The 27,081-nt window shown below is 35.0% G+C and overlaps 2 protein-coding genes across 3 annotated transcripts; one reads left to right on the plus strand and one right to left on the minus strand.

Annotated features, from left to right (window-relative positions):
- Positions 1-535: 535 nt before the first annotated feature.
- LOC100536312 (uncharacterized) lies at positions 536-10,773 on the minus strand. The gene is made up of 3 exons (XM_068219995.2): positions 10,718-10,773; positions 10,027-10,176; positions 536-3,084 (listed from the first exon to the last, which is right to left on the minus strand). The coding sequence occupies exons 2-3, from the start codon at positions 10,109-10,111 to the stop codon at positions 1,907-1,909; spliced, it is 1,263 nt and encodes a 420-aa protein (XP_068076096.1). The 5' UTR covers positions 10,112-10,176; positions 10,718-10,773; the 3' UTR covers positions 536-1,906.
- Positions 10,774-15,637: 4,864 nt separating this feature from the next.
- LOC137490990 (uncharacterized) lies at positions 15,638-26,570 on the plus strand. 2 transcript variants are annotated; one of them, XM_068220021.2, is made up of 3 exons: positions 15,638-15,688; positions 16,251-16,400; positions 23,869-26,570. In XM_068220021.2, exons 2-3 carry the CDS (start codon positions 16,316-16,318, stop codon positions 24,663-24,665), a joined length of 882 nt encoding a protein of 293 aa, XP_068076122.1. In that variant the 5' UTR covers positions 15,638-15,688; positions 16,251-16,315; the 3' UTR covers positions 24,666-26,570. The 2 variants fall into 2 exon arrangements, with proteins under 2 accessions (XP_068076122.1, XP_073804040.1); XM_073947939.1 differs by lacking the exons at positions 15,638-15,688; positions 16,251-16,400 and adding an exon at positions 22,155-22,243.
- Positions 26,571-27,081: the final 511 nt, after the last annotated feature.

The following is a 27,081-nucleotide window of genomic DNA, read 5'->3' on the forward strand; positions in this document are numbered from 1 at the left end:
TTTTTTATTCTAAACTTTATACTTAAACCATTTTAAAGACAAAACCATTAGCCCCTTTAAGCTATTTTTTCCCCAATAGTCTACAGAACAAACCATCCTTATACAATAACTTGTCTAATTTAATGTCATCATGGCAAACATAAAATAAATCAATTATTAGAGATTAGTTATTAAAACTATTATGTTTAAAAATGTGCCGAAAAAATCTCATCTCCATTATACAGAAATTTTTTTTTTTTTTTTTTTACTTGTTCAAATTACTTATTTAAAATGTGCTGAAATAACACAATTATTGAGATTTCATTGGGACAACTTAATGTTCAGTCGACATACATTTTTTAAAAGTGTTAAGATAACTTAATTTGTGTTGTGACAACATGAAAGAATTGTGTGGAACCCTGCACAAATATGGTGATCGGTTCATAATAAGTTGAAGCACATTTTCAGATTTTACTGTATTTGGCTTAAGCGTTCTTGGGTGGCTCGCCAATGTATAGATGACTAATGCATAAAATAAGTAAGCTGACCAAAGTTCTTAAAGGGAGAAGACTTTATTGAACAATGTTATGACAATGTTAACAATGTTAGTTGATGTTAACTTGTCCATCTTCAAGTAACTTAAACCAAAGTACAGTCTGTGAGACACTGATGAAACCCCCCTGGAGATTACCCAACTGCTTTGGTTGGGTCACATCTCTTGAGTTCCTGTAGGTTATTTGGTTCACACCTTATCAGAAGCAGATACTTGTTGCATATGAAACAAGCCAATACAATATATCAACATATAGAGTTATTTTGCCTTCTTGCAGCCCGATAGCAACTCTCACAACCTGGTACTGGGCTGTGACCCCTGATCTACACTACAAAACAGCTGGCAAAATCTTCATCCCTCTTCAGTTGAGTTTAAATTTTCAGGTGTTCAAAGGGTTTTATTATCAGTAACTTGATATGCATTCAAGAGTTCACACTTGTTTGGCATGCTGTCCCGGGAGAGACCTAAGCTTATAAGATCCTCAAGCCCTGGGCTCCCTCCCGTTAGCAGGACGAGAGGGGAGTGTGAGCTCAGGTAGATCGGCTAAAGGGAGATATAAGGCTTACTAAGAGCTCGACTATGGTGCCAATTTAATGTTCAGTTTACTTAGGTTGTGTGTTTTTGGACTGTGGGAGAAAACCAGGGGAAACCCACGCGAGCACAGGGAGAATGAGCAAACTCTGCACAAAAAGTCAACTGGTTAGCAGCGACTTTAACCTGCGACATTCTTACTGTGAGGCAACAGTGCTAACCACTGGCTAATCATTGGCTGCTGTGTTGCCCAATCTAGAAAGGGGGGGGAAGTAAGGGTGGGAGAGGGATTCTTCAAGACAAGGATAACTGAGTTAAGCTACGGTCACACTGGGCTTTTCCTCCCATAGACTTCCATTCATACGCACACGAATGCGTCAGACTAGAAACAGGGTCATGCGTCAAGTTTCACCGGTTGCTGAGGTGCAAAGTTCATGCTTGGTGAACTCTGACCTGCGAAATCGCATCACTTAACTGCGTGAGACCAATCGAGGATCAAAACATGACCTCTCTGGACAGAAATTTAAACCATGGAGCAATTGCTCACTTTTTTAATTTCTAAAAATCTTGTTTGATCCCGCCCCTTTTAACAGCACCATACGACAGAATTTCACAATCTCAAAGTCTAGTGTGACCGCAGCTTTGTGTTCTGGTTATCTATAGTGAGTTAGGAATCATCTGTTTGGTGAATCATGTTTTAGCTAATGCTGGACCAGCCGTTGACAATCATAAGCATGTGATCCTCTCGAAAGTAGTTTATAAATAATCTTCACTTGAATGAACAGACAAACTACATGAACAAGCTGCCGTTTTGAATATACCCGTGTTTGTGTGGACAAGGCCTCAATGTTGAGGATTCTGCTCTCCATTGTGAAGCTTCATGTGAGTGTTGAGGCTTCTTTTACTTTTAAAGCCCTTTCCACACTCACTGCATCTAAATCGATCCTCTCTTGAGTGCATCTTCATGTGTTTCTTAATGGAGTCTTTCCGTGTGAGACTCTTTCCACACTGATCACATGTGAACACTATGGTTCCAGTGTGACCATTCATGTGGTTCTTGAGGCTAGTTTTGGTTGTGAAGCTCTTTCCACACTGAGCACATGTAAACGGCTTCTCTCCAGTGTGAGTTCTAATGTGGTGTTTGAGTGAGCTTATATGTGGAAAACTTTTACCACACTCTGTGCATGTGTAAGGTTTCTCTCCAGTGTGAATCCTCATGTGGATGTCAAGGTCTTGTTTTTGACCAAAACTCTTTCCACACTGTTTGCAGATGTGAGGTTTCTCCCTAGTGTGAACTCTCATGTGAGCAATCAGGGTCAGCTTTAGACTGAAACTCTTTCCACAAAGTATACAGCTAAAAGGCCTCTCTCCAGTGTGAGTTCTCATGTGTGCTGCAAGGCTTCTTGCATTATAGTAGCTTTTTCCACACTGTTGGCATGTGCATGGCCTCTTTCCAGTGTGAATTCTCATGTGAGTATTAAAGCTTTGTTTTTGACCAAAACTCTTTCCACACTGTTCACAGGTGTAAGGTTTCTCCCCTGTGTGAACTCTCATGTGAACATCAAGGTTTGGCTTATGACAGAAACTCTTTCCACACTGCTTACAGCTGAAAGGCTTCTCCCCAGTGTGAATTCTCATGTGTGCTGCAAAGTTTCCAGAATGATAAAAGCTTTTTTCACACTCTTGGCATGTGAACTTCCTCTCTCCAGTGTGAATTTTCATGTGGGCTTTAAAGCCTTGTTTTTGACCAAAACTCTTTCCACACTGTTCGCAGGTGTAAGGTTGCTCCCTAGTGTGAACTCTCATGTGAACATCAAGCTTTGACTTCTGACTGAAACTGTTTCTACACTGTTTACAGCTGAAATTACACCCAGATTTGGATTTCCGAGGTCTTCCGTGTGATGAAGTATTTTTAGTCAGTGTGGGTTTTTCATCAGTCATTATTTCTTGGGGTTTCTCAAACTGCTGTTTCTCATCTATTTCATTTTTTCCATGACTCTCTTCTTTCAGCACCATCAGATCTAAAAAAAAAAAATTAGCTTTAGTATGAAGGCTCAAAGCGACAAGCAAGAAATGGATGTTTCACCCACAAATGAAAATGACCTTACCATTTACTCTCCGTCATGTAGTTTTAGACATTTCCTTTATTGTGGAACACAGTAAGCCAGTAGGTTTTTTTTCTTCTTTTTTTAATATCTTCTTTTGTGTTCAACAGGATTAAGAAACTCATAAATGTTTAAAACCACATGAGGAAGAGTAAATGGTGAGGCTATTTTCATTTCTGCATTAACTATCCCTTTAAAAGGTTCCTACAATTACCCATTTTTTACAAGATGTAAAATAAGTCTTTGGTGTTCCCAGATTGTGTCTGAGGTTTCAGCTCAAAATCAGATCATATAACTTGTAGAATAATTAATTTTGGGGGTCAGAGGAAAACCAAGATCTTTTTGTGCCTGTGACTTTAAATATACAAAATAATAATGATAACCCAGGGTTTACAAATGTGAACTGTCTGTTAATGAACACCCAGGATTATTTTTTAACCCCAGGTATAGCATGAGCAGTGTGGAAGGTGACTACAGATAACCCAGAATTTATCCAGGGTTAGAATGACCCAGGGTTAACAATTTGAAGTGTGAAAAGCCCTAAGAATACTCCGCATCAGCTCTCAGGATAAACAGAGTACAATGACAAACAGCGACAACTGTCAATCACGTCATGATGACCTGGGGCCTGTTTCAGTAAGGAGGTTCAACCAACTACGAGTTTAAACTTGAACTCTGAGTTGATTTAACGAGAGATTAAATACTCAGAGTTTTCGGTTTCAGAAAAACATTTGAGCTTCAAAAGTCTTTCAGTCAAGAGCAGTGAGGGATTTTCTCCTTTTGTTGTTTGATTAATGCTAAAAACAGTCGGCAGCAGGAATATTGCGCGCTGCCACTTTAAGAATAGTGCGGCTCTGATATGGTTTCTCTTTCACATGTCTTTTGATTCTCAACTTGTTTGTTTATTATACAAATAAGTGTTAATATGACTATTCACTAAACACAGCACTCTGACCCAAATTTGCATGCATTTGACCATTAAAGCGCTCAGATTAAGATGGCTCTAGATGTGTGTTCTATATGATGGAATAATCGTTTATCTCGATTAATGGTTTTTCATAATCATTAGAAGCCAAAATCAAAATTGAAACCAGATTTTCGATTAATTGCACAGCCCTATCAAGTGGTAGAGGTTGATATGACATTTAGAATGTAAGCAGGACTAAAAAAATCAATACATGTCCGTCAAAGGTTAGTGAATTTAAGCTAATTATTCATTAAGAAAGGACATGTCATTCTGCTATGTGACTTTGTTCTTTGTGTAACTGAAATGTAGGCAATAGCTGTGTTTCCATCCAAAAATGCTAATTAAATTCATGCGCAAAACTGGGATGTCACATAAAAGATGTGCGAATAAAGCTGCGTTTCCATCCAATGAAACAAAGAGAACAAAATCGTCACTTCCTGATTAACAGGCCCCAATTAAGAACAGTAAAAACAGAATTTACTGCGATAGAAGAAGCTACATGAATCTTTTATTTAAATGACAGCTCAGAGGACAATGCTGGCACACAATGAACATGTGTTGGTGTTTGAAGCAATGAGACGCAGAGAACAGATGTTCTGGAGGTCATTAATAATATAATAACATGAATACTGAAACGGTTCAGGTGTTTTAGAATGACCAAAACAACATTTCAGATGTTTATAATGTTTTCAGCCTGCTGGTTTGTGCATTCGCACACATTTTCATCATCATATGATCTCTTATACCAAACCTTTTTAAACACACATACTGGAATTTGTTCAGTAAAAAAGCTTGCGTTGTTTACGTGAGTTTATCTTCTCTTATCGAATAAAAAATTTGTCCTACTCAGTTATGCGCATGTGTCTTTATGCTTATATTTCAAAAGTTATGTGCATCATGACATTTCCATCAACCAATTTTTTATGCTCATAGCCTATCCAAAATGCACATAAAAATAGGTGGCTGAATATGTAAGGCTAAGTGAGAAATACCGCTTTATCTTTTAAAAAGGGGAGAAGACCGACAGAAAACTCTCTTTCAGAGACAGGCTCTCTTGCTCTGCAAACAAGTGTGTTCATGACTATACATACAAAGAAAAACAATAAAATCAGAAAATATGACTTTGCTACAACAAGCAGTATTAGGCATGGGCCAGTATAAGATTCTGACAGTATGATAACCTTGAATAAAAAATATCACAGTTTCATGGTACTGTGATTACTCCTTTAAATGTCTGGGTAAACAGACACTTTTTCCTCTTAGAACACAAAACATTTTCTTTTGAGAAACTTAAAGTATTTTGGAGCAGTAAACATGTCAGGCTGAATCACTCAATTGAATCCTTGACTTCTGCTGTTTTCATTTGTTTTATAAACACAGATTTCTTTACAATTTAAAATGGCATCTTTGGTGATCTTTTCTGCTGGAGATACTGTTGTCCTGAAAATCTTAAAACAAAATGTAAAAAAAAAAACCTTACATATAGCGATGAACGGTACAGCAGAAAATATTGGCGGTTTTAAAACCTTGTCTTTTTTCAAACTGCGTTATATCTTGAAAATGGTTATCGTCCCATGCCTCAGCAGCACAACACTGTTTTTAGTAACTAAAACTAATTCTTTAATAAAAGTCAAGAGCAAAAAGATTCAAATGGCGGCGCCTGCTGGTACCTGAAGAATATGGTCAATATTAATGAACTTTACACTCAAATCTCTGCATATAATCAGCATGCTGTAATCCATTTCTTAAGCAGCAAAAGTCATTTTTAGACTAGTTTGTTGGCCAGTTGTAGTCAGCGCAATGTTAAACGTTATTGTTCCACAATAGTTTGTTCATTTAGTCTCACGTCGCCCAGCAGCAACATCATATAGTTTAGAATTCTGTACAATGTTTTATAATAATTGATTATTTTAGTGTCTATTTCATTAAGCATATTTAATATTGGGGGCATCCATGTTTTTTTTATACTTTAAACCAGAGTTTCTGCTTCTTTCACCAAGTTAAATGTAAGACTTTTAAAGACATTTTTAATACCATTATGACAATTTTAGACTCATAAAGGGCTAAAGGCTAAGGAATTTTTTAAATACCCGAGATGAAAAAGATTTTAATTTGCCCTATTTAAAAAAAATGATAATTTAATACATTTAATAATACAATAATAAATTAATAAAAAAATATATATTATAGATATTTCTTAGCAAAAGATTTTAAATTGTGTGTAATAACATGCAAGCTTTACTTGTATCCACACACTTTTTTCCTAAATAAACTTTCTTTAAAAAAATAATTAAAAATGAACAAATGTTTTAAAAGTTTTAAAAACTATAACAAACTAAATCTACACGACAATTTGTGCTCGATGTCTTCAGCAGTAAATACATGGAGCACGTTTAAACAAATGTTATTGTGAGGAAAATACTTAAACCATTATAATAAATACAGTTAAAATGACGTTTTTGAATAAAAAGTTGAAAGTTTTATTCAGATGGATTGATGGTGATTGTGTGGGTTTTGGCCAGATTGGGTAGCAAAACATGAACAAAGAAAAATGAAGACTTGTTTAAAAAGATTAAAGACCTACAACACAACATTTCAGTAAATTTAAGACTTTTTAAGGCCGAAAATTTTGATTTTGGAATTTACGACATTTTAAGACCCCACAGAAACCCTGGTTAAACACAATAGCCCTGGTAATTAGTTATTATAATAATGATGCAATTCTAACTCAGATACTATCTGTGAGAACTAGTAACAACTACTAGAAACTAGTTTAAACCATAGACTGTAAAATATATGGACGTAGTATCCGTGACATCACCCATAGGTTTCTAAAGAGCGCAAAAGAAGCCACAAGTGGGCGCGGCCAACTGTCGCCATTTTGTTTGCGCGTCATCACACCCACGGCGGGATACCAAACAAGGGCAAAGAGGCGGAGAATGAGCGGAGATTCAGACACATGACGGCGACCAGCGAGACCTAGCTGTCAATCAAGTGGCCACTCCCTTTATTATGCAAACTTAATATAACTTAATATAAAGGAAACGGATGAGTTATAAAAAAACTCACCCCCCTCACAGTTGTCATGAAGGGTAATATTAGCTGTATTAACCAAAATCTTTTTTTGTACCAAGCTGTAAACCTTTTTTCTGCTGTAAAGTTGGCCATTCTAACAGTGGGCTCAATTGAAATTTGCTCTGTTTTGGAGCCAGGAGCGACTAAGACTAGCGGAATTTCGCATGAATTGCAGTTTTAGTTACTTCTGTATTGGCTTCCTGAGGGAGACCGGGAGGTTGCCGCTTGGTTTAAACCCATAAAGAAGTCGATGAAAAAAGTTAATTTGGATCAATGCGACATATGCAAATGGAAAATACTAAGTCAACACTATCACTGTAATAGCAGATATCTTCTATGAGAATACTGTAGGTCAAATATCGTCAGCTTAGTTTAAATTTTTTTTATTTTTAGTTGTTTTTATTTATTTTATATAGCGCTGGTGCTCAAGGCCGCTTTACAAACAGTAGGATAACAAGAAAAGCAATAACCTTAAGAAGGTAGAGAAAATGGGAGACTAATAATAAATAAAATAATGACAAAAGACACAAGAACAAGTAACAAGAGAGAAACTCATTCCTGTCTTTCAATAGTTATGTTTCCATCCACCTATTTTTATGCACATAAAAAAAAAAAACGGTTTATGGAAACACCATGATGCAAAAAAAAACAAAAACAAAGTATGCTCATAACTGAGTTGGATAAACGTTTTATTCGATAATAAAAGATGAAAAATCACGATGGAAAACACGATACAAACTCAAGTATGTGCATTAAAAAGGTCATGTGATTTTGTTATAAGAGATCATGTGATGATAAAAATGTGTATGAATGGACAAATCAGCCGGCTCAGTACATTATAAAACATCTGAACTCTTGTTTTGGTCATTCTTAAACGCCTTACAGTTTAAGTATTAGTGTTATTATGTTATTCATGACCTCCAGAATTAAGAGCATCTTAGCTTCGCGTCTGACACCTTTAAACGCCACTACGCGTTCACTGCGTTTCAGGATTACCCTCTGAGGCGCAAGTCATTTATTAGATGAAGAAAAGATTAGCCGCATTTCCACTGTCGGGCATGTGCAAGCCAGGGCTTTTATCGGGCAGGGCCGGGCCAATCGCAAGGGGGGGTTGAGCAGTGAGGCAGAAATCATGTCGCGTGTCCACTGTCGGGCTAGTACCTCGCAGCGTGTCATGCAAACCCCGCCCCCAGAACGTCCCCCGAATCAAACGTCACACAACCCGCCCACTTCAGAGGGAATCAGGCGGATAATGCATGCATGACAGATAAAAAGGTAGCCTAGTTTCTGCTTTCACTCACCCATAAAATGCTGTTTACATGATTTGATTAATATCATCGTATCCATATACTTTATAAATAATATTTCAAACCTCCTCCGGTGTTTATTGTTTTAGAAAATATCTAAAATCTTTTTTTCAGATAGGCCTTTGTAAAATGAAAGTTTAATATGGCTTTAAAATGCTTTGATTGATGTACTGTTTATAGGCTACCTAAATTATTATAGCTAGATTTTATTTGTTTTATATTGGTTTATTCATTTTATGTGATTTTATTATATGCAACATTTGTGATTATTTGAATTATTTCAATATATCTTAGGCTATTTTATTAGGATATGACACTATTGTTTTTGAGTCTACAAAAATGGTCACGAAATTTGTAAAGTTTAATGTCTTTCTGTTGTATTTATGTTGTGTATTATCTTCAAAATAAATAAAAACAGAAGCAGCTCGCAGCATCAACAGAGCTGTGAAGAGAGCGCTCTTTTGCTCGGTCTAACATTCACATACAGGCATCTAAACACGCACAAACACCTTTTAAACTTGACAAAAACTCTCGATAACCTTTACTGTCTGCTGTGTCTTAAATACGGTGTAAAGATTATTATGCGTTATTGAAACATCAAGGAGGATGCAGCAAAGTCACTTATAAATGAAAACTTTATTATTTTATGCAACAGCCTTACATTTAAAAGGGAAACATAAGGGCGATCATACGCAAAAAGACCCCAGACTAAAAGGCTAGATGTTTTCTTTCCCTTATTTTTTATTTGGTTATTTGTTTGGTGCATGTACTCGTGTGCGATTGGAAAACTAGTGTCTGCCTCTCCTTTCACTCCGCCCCGAAGCCCCAGCTGGCCCTCTTTGGCCCAAGGTATTCGGCGGGCCAAAAAAGGCCGGCCGCTGGCCTGAGAAAGCCCCGCTTTGGCTCGATTAGGCCCAGGAAGTGACAGTGGAAACGCGACTGGCCTTGGCTCGCCCTGTCTCGCTTGCTTTAGACGAGATAGTGGAAACGCGGCTATTGATCCAGCTTCTCTTATCGCAGCAAATTCCATTTTTACTGTTGATATTTGGCACCAGTTAATCAGGAAGTGATGATTTTGTTCGCTTTGACTCTGTCATTGTATTTGCACTGTCTGTATTTTGCACTGTTGTTGTATTTGTACTGTCTGTATTTTGCACTGTTGTTGTATTTGTACTGTCTGTATTTTGTACTGTCTGGAGCCAGCACCTAAGCTTTCCACTCATCATAGCACACATGCTGCTGATGATGTGACAATAAAAGTGAGTTGATTTCATTTGAATGGAAATCATTGAGCTTTATTTGCATATCTTTTATGCAATAATCCAGTTTTGTGCATAAAGTTTATTTGCATTTTTGGATGGAAACATAGCTCATGAGTGCTTGTGTGCATTTAGGAGAACTAGGCAGCACACTCAGAGCTGCAAGATGGATTTAATTTAGTATTCTTATTATTAAAATATCTGAATGAGGATGAAATGACTGAGTTGGTCTTTGAGAATGAAAACTAACCTGTTTGTTCTTGCAGATCTTCCTGTTTGACTGTGGATGTTTCTTCAATCTTCACATCTTCACTCTCCTCTTTAATTAACGCCATCTTTATAACAGTGTGGAGATCAGTCGCTTCAGCAGGACTTTTTCTCTGCGTTTGGACACTTTATCCTGTTTAAAATAAATAAAACAATGAACAGAAACAAAATAACTTCTTAACACTTACTTCAACAGTTTCTTTATAGGAGAGTGATTAACAATAAGAAATCAGGTAAGTTTGAGCAAGTAACAATAGCCACAAACAAATGACCTGATTAAAGCTAGTAACATTACTCCATTTCTTATACAGTTGTAAACTCAGAATGGAATGACAATATACTATTTAATAAATTAAACCTTCAATTAAGTTATTAAACTTATTACACACATCCCTGTAACCTTTTTTTAAACTTTATTTTTTATGTATATTCTTAATTGTTTTGTTTGTTTTATTTAGCTTATTGTCTGCTTACAGCAATGTGTAGCACTTTTTTTGCACAAGACAAATTTCCTCTTGAGGACAAAAAGTTTATCCTATCTTTATTCAAACATTTGTACTATACTAATATTGACACTAATATTGTCAACAGCAGGTACATAATTTAGCACTGAATGAAAAAAACTGAAACTTTAATCAATCGGTTTATATAAGTATAAACGCTTTAAAACAAACCTTTCTCCAGTGGAATCACAGCGCTTGAACGGCGCAGGCTTATGACGTCACACACCACGCCAAAATAAAAGTCTTTTAAAACCTTTTTTGCCACTTACTGTTGCAGTCATGACTTGATACATTTCTCCTTCGTTTCCACTTTCTCACAGACGCACATATATTCAGTATTTGGAGTTGATCAAAACCTTTACTCTAAACATTTTAAGACAATTAAAAAAACTTTTAATCCACTAAGTGTTTAAAGCAAAATCTCAACATTCTAAAAGGTATAACAAATAATCTAATGAGTGTTTAGAGCTGAAACTTTACAGAAAAGGAGGTAAAATAGGTGTCCTTTATGTAAAAAGTATTCATTAGTACTACACGTTTTAGTTCTTCTAACTAGTCATGACTTATATATAGTTTTTCCCTGAGTTTGGACACTTTATCCTGTTAAAAATTAACAAAGCAATAAAAATGTAAAATGAATAAAACAATGAACAGAAAGAAAATAACTTCTCTTCTTCTTATGAGGGTAATTAACAAAAATAAATCAGATAAGTCAGAGCAAGAAACAACAGCCACAAATTAGCTGATTAAAACTAGTACTCCATTTCTTATACATAGTGATGTAAACTTAGAATGGAATGACATTATACTGTTTAATAAATTAAAGCTTCAGTAAGACACTTATTACACACACGTTGTTCAATAGTCCTCATTACTGTGAGTAAAATAGTACTTAGTTGTATAAAGGGTTAAAATAATATTGTCAACAGCAGGTTCATAATTTAGTATCAGATGAAAAACCTAAAACTTTAATTAATCGGTTTCTTTTTCTTTGGGTTTTACTGGCGGTTGGCTACCAGACTTGTAGGTGCATTACCGCCTCCGACTGGAATGGTTGAACAATAACTGAAGTGTAAAAATAGAGGGGAGGGGGAGGAAAGAGAAAAAAAAATAAAAATAAATGATTAAATAAAAAATGTGGGGTGGAGTGGGCTAACAATTAATTCCTCAGATTATATTATCTCTATATTCTTTTCTCTAAATGGGTTTCTTAAACAAATTTAATTATATCGTCATATACCTCACTAGATTTATTCCCTAATAAACCTGCCAATGTGAAATCCTGAAGTTTGCTCTTTTTAACTGATTGAATAAGATCGTATCGTTCTTTATTATATTTACTACAGTGGAATAAAACATGTCATATTGTTTCTTGTTGATTACAGTGTATACATTGCCCAGTTGGGTGTTTCCCTATTTTATATAAAATATGGTTGAGTCCAGTATGACCTATTCTCATCTGAGTTATAATCATACTTCCCTATGATTTCTGTTCTCCCTCCTTCCAGCAACGACTTGTTTATGTATATTATATAGATGTCTGCCTGTTTCATTGTTATCCCAGTATAATTGCCATACTGATTGTCCTTAATTTGATTTTAGCTTCTGCTTTACTCAGTGGGACTTCTAGATCTACTTCACTAATTCTGAGAGCTTGTTTGGCCAGAATGTCCGCCTTTTCATTGCCTTCCACACCTACGTGGGCAGGAACCCAAATGAAATATACAGATTTGCCCTTCATTTTAATATAATATGTCTTACAGAGTATGTGAACTTTAATAATTACTGCAAAACATCAGAATGTTATTTCGCATTACGTCCATATAGGAGTGATTCAATCTTTCAACACTTAGTCTTAGTGGATTATATAAATTAAACAAAATTGTGTTAATGTTTGGAGTAAAAGTTTTGATCAACTTCAAAAACTGAAAGTCTTTGTATGTGAGAGAGATAGCAGATGTTGTGTGAGGAGGAAAATGAAGGAGAAATGTATCATGTCATGACTGGAACAGTGAGTGGCAAAAAATACTGAAAAAAAAGACTTTGCCAACAGATTAAAAACAAATCTTGATTCTATTATTTCTGAAACTCAGTCTGGGTTTATAAAAGGCCGCCATGTTTCTAATAACATAACATTAGTTCTGGATTTGCTTGATTAAGCTGATTCTATTCATTCAGATGGTCTTATTCTTTTTCTTGATTTTTACAAAGCCTTTGATACGGTTGAGCACCAGTTTCTGTTTAAAGCATTGAGGTTTTTTGGAATTGGGAATACTTTAGTTAACACTATGGCTTTGTTTTATAAAGGAATCAATAGTTCAGTGATTGTTAATTTTAATACTTTTAATGGATTTGATATTTTGTGTGGTATTAGGCAGGACTGTCCAATCTCTTCCTTTTTATTTTTATTAGTTTTTTTTAGTCCTTAAGCATTGTGCAAAATCAATATTTGAAAAAAAATTCTGTTTTTGAAAGGGAGATTAAGATTTCACAACTGGCAGATGACACCACTTTATTTCTAAAAGATGACTCAAACGTATTAAAGGCTTTAAATTTAATTTCTGACATCTCAAGTGTTTCTGGTCTAAAGCTGAATATCTCCAAATGTGAGATAATGCCTGTTCATAATTTGAGTTAGGAATATATAGAAGATATTCTTGTTAAATCCACAATTAAATGGTTATTTATTTATGTTATTAAAAATCTTTTAGTGAGACAGCACTTGAATTTTTTTTTGTCTAGGATCAGCAAAACTAAAAATATTCTTAATTCCTGGCTACAATGGGACCTGTCATTATATGGAAGAGGGTCTTTCTCATTTTGTATATCCGACTTTATCTTTATTTGTTGGGAACAAAGTGGCCAAAGAAATTAATACTGTTTTCTTGAAATTTATCTGGAAGAACAAACCTCTTAAATTAAAAAAGGAAGTTCTTTCTAATAGTAAAGCAGAGGGGGTGTAAATTTATTAGATTTTTCTGACACCATATACATTTTTTAAATTAATTGGATAAAGAGATGCCTAACCAATCCAACGTCTATTTTTTTTTATTCACAACTACTTTTTTTTTTTTTTAACAAAATCTGTAGTCTTTTGTTTCTTCTTAAATTTAATTATCTTCCCTACAAGCTATCTTTAGCTTTGTCTAAATTCCACCAGCAATGTCTGCTTGCTTGGAAGCTTGGTTATGTTCACAATTTTTCTCTCTACCGATTTTTCTTATGGAATAACCGAGATATTACAATAAAAAACAAATAGTTATTTTTCCAAAGTTGGTTTAAAAATAATATTAATTGGATCCTTTGGTAGGTTATAAATGGTTCAAGAAAGAATGTTTCCTGCATCATCAAACAAGCACTGTTTTCCAATTCCTCCTAATGAATTTAATAAAGTTGTTAAGGCAATATCACCCGGTTTAGTTCACCTAGTTAAAAGTCACTGTACATTTAACTGTAAATTTGCTTTTAGAAGGAGTTAGTCTGTTAGATAAGAAACATAACAATAGCTTTGAGCGTCAAATTTTCCAATTTAAAAGGAAAATTTATTCTAGAGGAAAGTTTTACTGGAGGTCTTTGGTTAAGGATATAGACTGGAATAGAACCTGGCTTTTACCTGGGTAATATTCCATTTCCAACGAGACAAGAGAAATACATTTTAAAATTTTTACATAAAATCTGCCCTGTAAATTCTAGTATTTACAATTTTTTGGACATCGACAGCTCCTGTTCTTTCTGCAAACAAGCAGAGGAGACACTACTATAGTGATGGCCAACCCTGTTCCTGTAAAGCCACCTTCCTGCAGATTTCAGTTGCTACCAATATCAAACACACCTGAACCAATTAATTAGGACCTGAACACCACGTGATAATTACAGGCAGGTGTGTTAGATATGGGTTGCAACTGAAATCTGCAGGAAGTGGCTCTCCAGGAACAGGGTTGGCAACCCCTGCAATACTACATATGTTTTTTGATTGTCCAATATCCAAGCAATTTTGGTTACTTCTAAATTCTCACATATCTGCTTCTGCCAATGCTGTGAATTGCTTTAATCTAAAAGACTATTTTTATTATAATAACCCAAAAGCTAAATATCTGGAACGCATCATACATTTTTTTTATCTTATATGGCAAATTTTACATTCACAAACAAAAATTCACAAATAATTACCCATAGAATTTATTTCCCTCCTAAAATCACTTTATCTTATTAAGAATTAAAAAAATCTAAGATTCCTGAAATATTATGCAGATGTATTTAAAGAAGATTCTTGATTTTAGTTGCTTTCCTTACAGTTATTTGTTAATGTGTCATTCTAATTTCTGTCATTTGTTTAATTTAGTAATTTTATTATTATTATTATTATTATTATTATTAATACTTTAATTGTATTAATATTTTTTCCCTTTCTGTCTAATAGTATTATTTGTATTTGTATGTGGTTTTAGATATTTTTTCTTATGACTATGTAAATTATTGCTCTTTTTAAAGATCTGTGTGACTTTGTTATGATGTTCTTGTATTGTCAGTTCAAGCATTAATTGTAAAAAAAAAAGTGAATCAACAAGAGAAAGGTTTGTTTTAAAGCTTTTACACAGATATAAAGCGATTGATTAAAGTTTCAGGTTTTTCATCCAATGATGTACCTGCTGTTGACAATATTATTTTAACCCTTTATACAACGTAATACTATTTTACTCAAAGTAAAGAGGACTATTGAACAACATGCTTGTATTAAGTGTCTTAATAAAGGTTTAATTTATTAAATAGCATAATTTCACTTCATTCTTAGTATACATCACTTTATATAAGAAATGGAGTACTAGAGTACTAGCTCATTTGTGGCTGTTGTTTCTTGCTCGGACTTACTGAATTTATTTTTGTTAATTACTCTTATATAAAGAAACTGCTGAAGAGAAGTTATTTTGTTACTATTCATAGTTTAATTTATTTTAAACAGAACATTTTTATTGCTTTGCTAATTTTTAACAGGATAAAATGCCCAAACGCAGAGAAAAACTATATATAATAAGTCATGACTCATGACTAAGAGTAAGTGGCAAAAAAAAGACTTTTATTTTGTCGTGACTTGTGACGTCATAAGCCTGCGCCGCTCTGTCGCTGTGATTCAACTGGAGAAAGGTTTGTTTTGAAACGTTTAGCCTTATATAAAGCGATTGATTAAAGTTTCAGTGTTTTCATTCAGTGCTAAATTATGTACCTGTTGACAATATTATTTTAACCCTTATACAAAGTAGTACTATTTACTAAAACTTACAGTAATGAGGTCTATTTTTTGAATAAAGATAGGATAAACTTTTTGTTCCGGAGAGGAAATTTGTCTTGTGCAAAAAAGTGCTATAAACAGACAATAAGATAAATAAAACAAACAAAACAATTACGAAGATACTTGAATAAAGTAAAAGTGTGTATTAAGTGTTTTAATGAAAGTTTAATTGATTGAATAGCACAATGTCATTCCATTATAAATATACATCACTATATATAAGAAATGGAGTACTAGTTTTAATCAGCTGATCAGTGGCTATTGTTTCTTGATCAGACTTATCTGATTTCTGTTTGTTAATGACTCTCATATAAAGAAACTGTTGAAGCAAGTGTTGAAGAAAAGTTATTTTGTTTCTGTTCATTGTTTAATTTATTTTAAACAGGACATTTTTATTATTTTGTTCATTTTAAACAGGATAAAGTGTCCAAACGCAGAGAAAAACTCCTGCTGAAGCGACTGATCTCCACACTGTTATAAAGATGGCGTTTATTAAAGAGGAGATTGAAGATGTGAAGATTGAAGAAACATCCACAGTCAAACAGGAAGATCTGCAGGAACAAACAGGTTGGATATCTTAATGATATATACTGATTTTTACTCTCAAAGACCAACTCAGTCATTTCATCCTCATTCAGATTAATAATAAGAATACTAAATTAAATCAATCTTACAGCCCTGAGTGTGCTGCCTAGTTCTCTTATATGCACATTAGCACTCATTGAAAGAGAGGAATGAGTTTATTTCTTGTTACTTGTTCTCATGTTTTTTTATCATTATTTTTATGTATTATTAGTCTTCCATTTTATCTACCTTCTTAAGGTTATTGCTTTTCTAGTACTCCTTCTGTTTGTAAAGCATCCTTGAGCACTGGCGCTATATAAAATAAACAAAAACAGTACATTTAGAGAAGTTTAATTGAGCTGACGATATTTGACCTACAGTATTCTCATAGAAGATATCTGCTATTACAGTGATAGTGTTGGCTTAGTACTTTGTACTAATATGTCACTGTGATCACAATTCCCTTTTTTCATCAACTTTATGGGTTTAAACTTTTTTTCTAGTAGTTGTTACTAGTTCTCACAGATAGTATCTGAGTTAGAATTAAATCATTATTATAATAACTAATTACCAGGGCTATTGTGTTTAAACAGGGTTTCTGCTGGGCCTTAAAACGTTGTAAATTCCAAAATCCAAATTTCAGGCCTTAAAAAGTATTAAATTTACTGAAATATTGTGTTGTAGGTCTTAAACCTTTTCTTTTTAAAGGTCTTAATTTTTCTTTGTTCATGTTTTCCTACTCAATCTGGCCAAAACCCATACAATCACCAAAAATCCATCTCAATACAACTTTAAACTTTTCATTCAAAAAGGTCATTTTAACTCTATTTCTCATAAAGGTTTAATTAATCTAACTTGGTGAAACCTGCAGAAACCCTGGTTTAAAATATGTCAAAAATCATGGAAGCCCCTAATTTTAAATATGCTAAATTTGCTAAGTTTGTATTGTTTTGTTTTTGCTATTATTTTTATTGTGTTTTTACCTGAACTGATTGTTCTAGCTGTCCTGTACGGTGACCTTGAGCGTCATGAAAGGCGCCTTTAAATAAAATTTTTATTGTCTGCAAGTTGTTTATTGAGATTAAAATAATATTTAAAAAACAAACAAATTGAAAATAAGATTATATATATATATATATATACATACATACACACACACACACACACACACACACACACACAGTTGAAGTCAGAATTATTAGCCCCTCTGAATTATTAGCGCCCCTGTTTATTTTTTTTTCTCAATTTCTGTGTAATGGAGGGGAGATTGTTTCAGCACATTTCTTAGCATAATAGTTTTAAAAACTTATTTCTAATAACTGATTTATTTTATCTTTGCCATGATGACAGTAAATAATATTTTACTTTATATTTTTCAAGATACTTCTATACAGCTTACAGTGACATTTAAAGGCTTAACTAGGTTAATTAGGTTAACTAGGCAGGTTAGGGTAATTAGGCAAGTTATTGTATAACGATGGTTTGTTCTGTAGATTGTCGGGAAAAAAAATTGCTTAAAGGGGCTAATAATTTTGTCCCAAAAATGGGTTTTAATAAATTAATAATTGCTTTCATTCTAGCCGAAATAAAACAAATAAGACTTTCTCCAGAAGAAAAAATATTATCAGACATACTGTGAAAATTTCCTTGCTCTGTTAAAAATCATTTTGGTAATATTTAAAATAGAAAAAAAAATTAAAAGGGGGCTAATAATTCTGACTTCAACTGTGTGTGTGTGTGTGTGTGTATATATATATATATATATATATATATATATATATATATATATATATATATATATATATATATATATATATATAGCAACCTATGTGACTGCTTTGGGAAATAACCATCATTGTAGACATCACAGGATGACTGATTGTGAAGGAACGTGTAGTCTGGCACATTTGCTACCAACGACAAGTCAAGATTTAAAAAGAAAAAAAAATTGCATGATCTGACGTAGTGACTAAACGACAGTAAACATCATGTGATCTGACCGGGGCTTTAGCTGTTGTATTGGAGTCGAAAGAATATATAAAGTAGAATGTTCTTTTAACAGTGCCGTTATGTTTAAGTTTGTCCTTTTGCAAAATGTTTGTCATTTCTTTACTGCAAATTAGACTTTTTTGAAATCTGCTTGATTCTTTAAAAACCAAAAGCAGTCCCCGTCAATTGGTGTTTTTTTTTCTCCATAAGATACACCTTTGTGACTGTTTTATTTTATGTGTATAGTCTTTAATGCGCTTTTTAATAATTTTATTCTTTTCAAAGCAGCACACAGACACAAATTTATCCTTGAAAACGTGGCATGAGAGCAATGCACGTGCAATCAATTCCTGATCCTTTGCATAAATTTTTAAAACAAAAGACATGATAATTTAATTACTTTCAATGTGCTAAATATTTGTTAAACGATTATTAAAAAAAAGGTTGTACACTTATTTAAACTGTAAACTGTCTGCGCCAAAAGCCTTGTGTTTAGTGCGTTGAAACATAGCACCAAGGTGCTCACGGCGACCGAGTTTGATTCCTGGCTTGTGGTCCTTTGCTGATCCGTTCCCTATCTATGATTACCACACTTTCCTGTCTGTAAAATCTCCACTGTCCTATCCAAATAAAGGTGAAAACCCCTAAAAAATAATTATATATTAAAAAAAAAAAACTAAAACTGAATAAAGTGCATGGTAATCGTAAATAAAGGAAATTAGTAAATTAATCTATTTCGTTATTTAATGCATAAAATAGGCTAGTCTTTTTATAAATTGAGGTAATTCTGAAACTTTAAATTGCGTTTTCTTTTCTTATAAATAATAAAAGTTGCATCAGATTGATGAAAACTAATCTGAATACACGCGTGAACAGGGCCACAATGACTTTTTATTTTTCATTGAAACAATTGAATTGTGTCTTCTGTCTACATGACTGGCAAACGCGTCAGAAAAAATGGCATAATCTTTGCGAATATTTTGTTAACAAATGTTTAGTAATGTTAGTAATGCATAGAAAAATGCAAAACAGATTTGTCCTGAGCTCATTAATGCCTAGTTCAGACTGCATGATTTTAGCCCCTATTTTGGCTCGCCGACAGGTTTTGAGAAATCGCAGACAAATGCCTGAAATCACAGGCAAATCGTGCTCATGCACGTGAGTGACAATCACACAGTATGAACTATCAAAGACGCGATCTGAGAGAATCGCCGATGAGTCGCCGATGCCTGCGAGATATTTGGCATGCTAAAAATCTGGAGCTGTCGGCGATTCAAATCATGCCGTGTGAATTGAGTTTTGACTGAAAATAACATCAGCGATCGCCTACAGCCAATGAGAGAGCAGCATTCACTGGTGTGTGCGTGTGTGTATACCTGCTGCAGGCCAGCGGGAGGCTGGGGGAGAAGTTAAAAGCGCTCTTTTTCGGTTTATTTGGACCCACAAAATGGAGGAAAAACTAGTGGAGGTTTGACAGGACTCAGGAGCAACAGTGTCTGTTTGACGTTTCATACAGAAAGAAATTAGTTTATTATCAACGTTAAGGAGAAATAGCTAATTCCCTTTAAACCTAGGTGAGCAAACATGTACATGTTCTACCCCATTAAAGGCTTCTTTCTCATTATGTAGTTAATAACAAAAGATATACTACGTGTTTTTGGCTGTGAGACGTAGTTTGGACGAAGTTGTTGCGATTCTTCCTATAGTAAAGTCATGCAATGTGAAAGTCCCTGTCGCCGATCCATCTTGCAGTGTAAACAAAGCAGCGACGAAACGCTTGCCCAGATAGTCATGAAGTGTGAAAACATCTGTGACACGACTACTTTTAAAATCATGCAGTCTGAACTCGGCATAACCTACTGATGACAGCCACTTTGAGATGGTTTTTTTAAGGTGGTTAATGAGATTTGTTGTGTTATCTTGGGAAGTTTGGACTGAACAGGAGCAGAGGCTACCTGATCAACATTACATTCCTCGGAAAAAAAACACTTGCAATCTAGACGCAGTCACCTCATGCTTGTGTTGCGCTACAATCCGTAAACTCCACTCATTAAAATAACGGCTTGGTGTTTATACTGTAAAATCGTGACGATATTTAATCATTGGTTGTGGGCCACAAATATCGTTATTGTGATAGTAATATGATTAATTGTGCAGCCCAACACCCTTTCATTATGTTCTTGGCTGTTTTTAACCCATTGACTTCTATTATAACCACATTTTTAACCACAAAGCCATGACACCAAATAATCATGGATTCTAGATTGTTGGTGTTTTCCCTGTTGGGAAGAGGTAAAACATGTTATTTTTACTGTTGATCATCAGTTGGCAGCATTAACCCTTTAGATAGGCCTGTTTAAAAAGTTTCTGTCTTTTATATGGAGTTCAGGGGACCAACAGTTTATCCCATAAATCGGATGAAGAAGAGCAGGAGTCAGAGATGCAATTAAAAGAAAGTTTACTGTAAATAGTTTGCAGTTTCATCAGCAGAGGCCAGCTTCAACACTCGCAAAAAAGTTTGTAGACCGCTCTACACACAATCTCATAATACCAACTATTAGACTCTTACGTAAGGGGGTTGAAGACCGCGTGTACACATTTTTATGCGTCTTCTCCTCATAATGCCAAAAAGAACTTGAATTACACTTTTAGTTTTGATCGTACAGATCAGATCAATACATCAATCGAATCTGTTAAGTGTCTAGTTTTTATTGTTTACACTCACAATGACAACAAACGTGTGCTTTTGCAAAAAAAGGATAATTAACAGTGTAGGCATTCTCTCTTTTCTCTCTCCGCGTACTGTTTTTACAGACTTTGTTATTACAGTCGTCTGCAATAGACGCACACAACATGTAGACTGTGGTCAGAAAAAACATAATTAAAATGAACAGAAACTCTGCAAATTCTCAACAGAGAACATGAGAGATATATCTATAGAAAGGTTGATGTGTATAGTTTTGCATTTACCAATTCAAGTCAAAAACAAATAATCTCTTTTCTTGTAATCCGTATAAAAGTAAGGACTGGTACAGATTCTCCTGTATCGCCTCATTACAGCTATTGTTATGCCGCCCTCTGTGAGCGCGCTGTTCATATGGAAATAAACTGAGGTGAGGCAGGTAATAATGTTCACGCTCCCCGAGACATGGCATAAAACGACAAGCTTTATCATAGATGCGCATGTTACATGAGTAACGAAGCATTTCGGATGCACGTCGATGAAGAATTTACTTTCTCAGAGGAAGAGCACGACTCTGATGACGAACGCATACATTTTGAAGAACGTCTAGACCTAGCGGAGGATAGAATTTATGTCGGGTAAGTCTTTTATTCTTACCTTCTTGTAGTTTCATTGCTGTACAAAGTGTATCCTATAACTTATATAGCATATAATGATATTCATAGGCCTATATAATAAAAATGTTATATGAATAACTATTGAATTAATTAAACAAATATTTTCAAGTACTTTACTATAGTATGGTTCAAAACAACTTCATTATTCACTATTAATTACTAATAATTTTTTTCATGCGAGTTTGATAATCTTATTTGTGGTTGATAGTGTTAAAATATAGCTTCTTTGTTATCTGCATTCTGTTCTCTCATTAAGTAAATATGCTGACCGTTGTTTACAGAACAGGTGTTGTTTATAATTCCTATGTGGTAACTGAGTTTATGAGGTAAATTCAGTACTAGTATCAGTGAACATCACAAAAATGTTAATAATGTAGTTTATGTAATCAGATTGCTTATTTTTTTCAGATGTGAAAAAGCGTAAAAGAGAGACTGATGCTGACATGGCTCCACAGGCTCTGAGATTTTTCATGAATCTGGACCAGAGCTAAAACCATGTGATGCTCACACTCGACTTTAACAAACCTTACACCCTTTATTATCTCACACGCTTCATATTTACATTGTTGATTTGCTCTGAATGTGTCTTCTGTACACAATGTGTCGTGTAAATTCCAGTGCAGGCCTTAAGTTATACGTAAAGTGTATTTATCAGTAGAATTGCTATATGTAAGTTTATATAGTTTACAGAGTTGTATACAGTTTACTGACTCTCACAAGTGTATCAAGTTGTTTTGTGTGATAACTAAATATATTTTAAATAAACTGCAATCAAAAAAATATATATAAATAAACTTTTTTTTCCCCGCTCAGATTCTTTCTTGAAACTCTTCCCCCTTACTGTACGTTCACAACGAAAGTGGCGAGTGCGTCAAAGGTCGCTCTGACCGCCCTGGCGACAACGCTGCCTGTCTTAAGCTGTGGCGGCGAGAGCGTCAAAATTCTCTACATTGATCTCGTATTTAAAGGGGCCGTTGCAGCATATCTTATCAGTTACATTCCCGCATAAAACCATACTTTCTAGCGTGAAAATGTTGCTCACTTATTGTCAAATTTGTTTAACAATGAGAGATCAAGTTGCATGTGATGTAGATTTGCTTCACTTAATTATCCAGTGTGTCCATATGTCTAAAATATCCTGAAGCAGCAATACTGTTTTGTATTGTCGCATGACATTCAGTTTTTTTTAAGAAAAAAAAAAAAACTTACAACATTAATGCACGTCAGTAGCTCGCCAGTAACATTTTAAAATATGTTCCAGTAGAGAAACACTGCAAATAATTATAAATTTGGCGACCACAATAAATAAACCCTTGGGAACAACTGTGGTCGAAACCAAAGTTCACAGGAGAACTGTGTTCTCTGGACTCCTCTCAAGCGTTGGACTTCTACATTCTGATTGCTTGCCGCCGAACTGCGTCATAGCTCATTACCATAAAGCTGACTTGATTTCAACTCTCCTCGACGCCCAAACCTGCAAAGACGTGCCACTCCTCGCTGCTTATCACTGCCGGCTCTCATTGAAAATAAATGACTTCCGGCTACATTGACGCCCTCGCCGCTTTCGGTGTGAACCTACAGTTAGTTACAAACCAATTAAACAATGTTGACTGTCATCACAGAAAACACCAACAATTATTAATGCATGATTATATGCTGTCATGGCTTTGCAATAAAAAAATGTTGTTATAATAGAGGCCAATTGAGAAAAAAACAGCCATGAATATAACGAAAAGGGAGTAAATTTGCCCAGAGTGTATTGAGGTTTTTTATTTATTTTTTATTTCAAAGCATTTTCCCAGAATATGTCAAAATAAGATGTCCCCAAATATTGGTTCGTTTGCTGAAACGCAGAGAAAGTTTCAATTTACTATAACTTCTGTTAAGCAGCTTTGACACAATTTACATTGTAAAAGCACTAGATAAATAAAAATGAATTGAATTGAATCTGCTTAAATGTGTACACGTTAATGGACCAAACTAAGTATGATCTGATTCATTTTACATTTATTGTGCATCAAAATTACAGTGTGGTTAGCCAATGTGTCTTTACACGTTTCAGCTCTTGATGAGAGTTTTTAAGACTTGGTGAAAAATAATGTTTGTTTTTTTTTTATTTCAGACCTAATTGAAGAGTATGAGGGGAGTAAAGAGGAGGAACATCATGTCAAAATTGAGGAAAAATCGAATTTACAGACGGATGGTATTTTGAAAAGGAGAGACAAGAATCGTTACACCTGCACTCAGTGTGGAAAGTGTTTGGCAAGCAAAAGCAAACTTAAGATTCACATGAGGATCCACACTGGAGAGAAACCATTCACATGCACTCAGTGTGGGAAGAGTTTCATCCAATCATCACACCTTAATCAACACATGAGGATCCACACTGGAGAGAAACCATTCACATGCACTCAGTGTGGGAAGAGTTTTCACAGCTCATCACACCTTAATATACACATGAGGATCCACACTGGAGAGAAACCATTCACATGCACTCAGTGTGGGAAGAGTTTTAGCCAATCATCATACCTTAATCTACACATGAGGATCCACACTGGAGAGAAACCATTCACATGCACTCAGTGTGGGAAGAGTTTCAATTGCTTAGCACACCTTAATAAACACATGAGGATCCACACTGGAGAGAAACCATGCACATGCACTCAGTGTGGGAAGAGTTTCAGCCAATCATCATCTCTTAAACACCACATGAGGATCCACACTGGAGAGAAACCATTCACATGCACTCAGTGTGGGAAGAGTTTCAGCTGCTCATCAGACCTTAATAGACATATGAGAATCCACACTGGAGAAAAACCATTCACATGCACTCAATGCGGGAAGAGTTTCAGCCAATCGTCATCCCTTAATCACCACATGAGGATCCACACTGGAGAGAAACCATTCACTTGCACTTAAGCTGTGGTCACACTGGACTTTTCTCCCTATAGACTTTCATTCATACGCACGAGAATGCGTCAGACTGGAAACGCAAGTTTGTGCATCAAGTTTTGCAGTTCACTCCATTGCAAAGTTCAAGCTTGATGAGCTCTGACCTTCAAAATTGCATCACTTGACTGTGTGAGACCAATCGAAGATAAAAACATGACCTCTCTGGACAGAAATGTAAAATATGGACCAACCGTTCACTTTTTTTAATGCCCAATCATGTTTTTTTAATCCCGCTCCTTTTCACAGCTCCTTACAACATAATTTTGCATGCTCAAACTCTACTGTGACCGCAGATTCGGTGTGGGATGAGTTTCAGCAACTCCTCAGACCTTAATAAACACATGAGGATCCACACTTGCAAACCATTCACATGAACTCAATGTGGGAAGAGTTTCAACCGATCAGCAGACCTTAATAAACACATGAAGATTCATACTGGTGTGAAAGAGTATGTGTGCTTGAGTGTGAGAAGACTTTTCTAACAGCTCCAAAATTGAAACTGCACCAGACGATTCACACTGTTACAAGAGGTTTAATCAGTTAACACATCTGAAAACAGAAAAGAGGATTCACACTGGAGAGAAACTATACAGATCTGATCAGTGTCTACAGAGTTTTGCTCACTCGGCGCAGCTTAAGAAAATGACATGAATGCAGCAAAACATTTTCTCATGTGCACAGGATGTTTCATGTCTGAATAATGTTTGAAAAGGCTGAGTGACGATATACTGTTTTTTTAACACTCCTACACTGCAGTAGGTGGTGTTGGATATGTGTTGCGCTCCTCGTGTTTACCGCAAACACAATGATGACGGCTGAGAGAAGAACAGTTTCAAAAACATCTGGCAAACAGCACCTCAGCGGCTTAAAATCTCTTTGCAAGTGATTGTACAGGTGCGGATACATCTGTACTCCACTCTCCAGTGTGTCATGTAGCTGGTGTTGTTTTGGATAATGTTCTCTGTCTGACTCCCTGAATGAGAAACAAATCAATGGGAAGACACCGCACATTAAAGAAGGTGGAGCTCCAAGGCGGTTAGTTAGCAGTATACCAGGGACTCAAGTTTAGAAAGCCCATTCAATTGTCCTGTGTTGCAGCTTTTATCAGTAAAGTTTCTTTACTTTTAGGTTCAAGGTTCTTTTTAGTTTACTACATTTACTTTTTTGAGTAGAATACAAACTTGATGAATATTTGATGATTTAGGCAAAGCGACAGTTATTAAGTTTTACAATATTAATACTGTTACGCAAGTGCGTATTGGGTTGTTTCTGTGCTGCTGTGTGTGTGTGTCTCTCTTTTTCCCTCTCTCGTCCTGTCCCGTTCCTGTTTCCAGGTTACCCCGCCCTAATTGGACGTGCTGCGTGCGTGCGCTGTGGTTGGTGCTGGGAGAAGTCAGCATCTTTTGAAAAGGAACCGACGGAGTCAGATCGCTGGGGGGAGAGACGGAGAATTTTCTAAGAGTGTGGAAAACATATCATAGTGCTACTGGTTGTTTATGAATTGTGAACATTAAGGTGTTCTCTCCCTTTTTCCTCTCCCCTCCAATTTTTGTGACTGTCAAATACTGTTTGATAAAGCTGTGAGCTGAGCGCCGTAGGGGCTGAGTGCCATTTACTTTGACACTGATTTTCTCCTGTTTTTTCGTTTAGTTAAGGAGTAAGGGCAGTGTTTGTAATTTATTTTCTTCATTTATTTTTTGATTCAGTAGGTAAGTTATCTTCGGGGTGGAGTTAGTAAATGTTTTGTTTGTTATTTTGGCCTTGCTCAGCCCTGAAGCTTTTTGTTTGCGCTCATTTATTTGTTTATTGTAAATACAAACCTTTTCCACCTTCTCACAATAAAAGAACCTTAAAGGTCATTTAAAAATCAAACCTGCTAACTGTTTATTTATTTTCTCTATAATTTTTATGTTCGACTTCAGCCCTAGACATTTTTGAGGTCGTAACAATGTCAAGGTTTACAACATCCTTCAATATATAGTATATATAGTTTTTACCCATCGGATTCAGTGACCTAAAGATCAGATCAACTGTATCTAAACATGAGTAAGTCTGGTCAATATTGCTTTATAAAAGAGGAAGGTAATGGACTGACACATAACCTTTATCCCTTTGTTAAATATTATAATCAGTCAGCATATGAGGTAGCCAAACATATTTCAATGGCAATGAATTTTATTTCCATTGAACAGCAGGCTATATACAAATAAAACATCTCAATAAATTAGAATATCAGCGAAAAGTTGATTAATTTCACCATTTCAATATCATTCATCTATTGAATAAACACTTGAAATATATCAATCGGTGTGTAATAAATCTATATAATTTAGGAGTTTCACATTTTTAAAACAAAAAAACATAGCATACGTTAATGCTTTTA

Source organism: Danio rerio, chromosome 4, assembly GCF_049306965.1.
Source record: "Danio rerio strain Tuebingen ecotype United States chromosome 4, GRCz12tu, whole genome shotgun sequence".
NCBI lineage: Eukaryota > Metazoa > Chordata > Actinopteri > Cypriniformes > Danionidae > Danio > Danio rerio.

Bases quoted from the DNA above. Each gene is read 5' to 3' on its own strand.
- LOC100536312 (XM_068219995.2), bottom strand. From the start codon at position 10,111: ATGGCGTTAATTAAAGAGGAGAGTGAAGATGTGAAGATTGAAGAAACA. The intron at 3,085-10,026 runs GTTAGTTTTCAT...TTTTTTTTTTAG, and splicing joins AGATCTGCAAGAACAAACAG to ATCTGATGGTGCTGAAAGAA.
- LOC137490990 (XM_068220021.2), top strand. From the start codon at position 16,316: ATGGCGTTTATTAAAGAGGAGATTGAAGATGTGAAGATTGAAGAAACA. The intron at 16,401-23,868 runs GTTGGATATCTT...TTTTTATTTCAG, and splicing joins AGATCTGCAGGAACAAACAG to ACCTAATTGAAGAGTATGAG.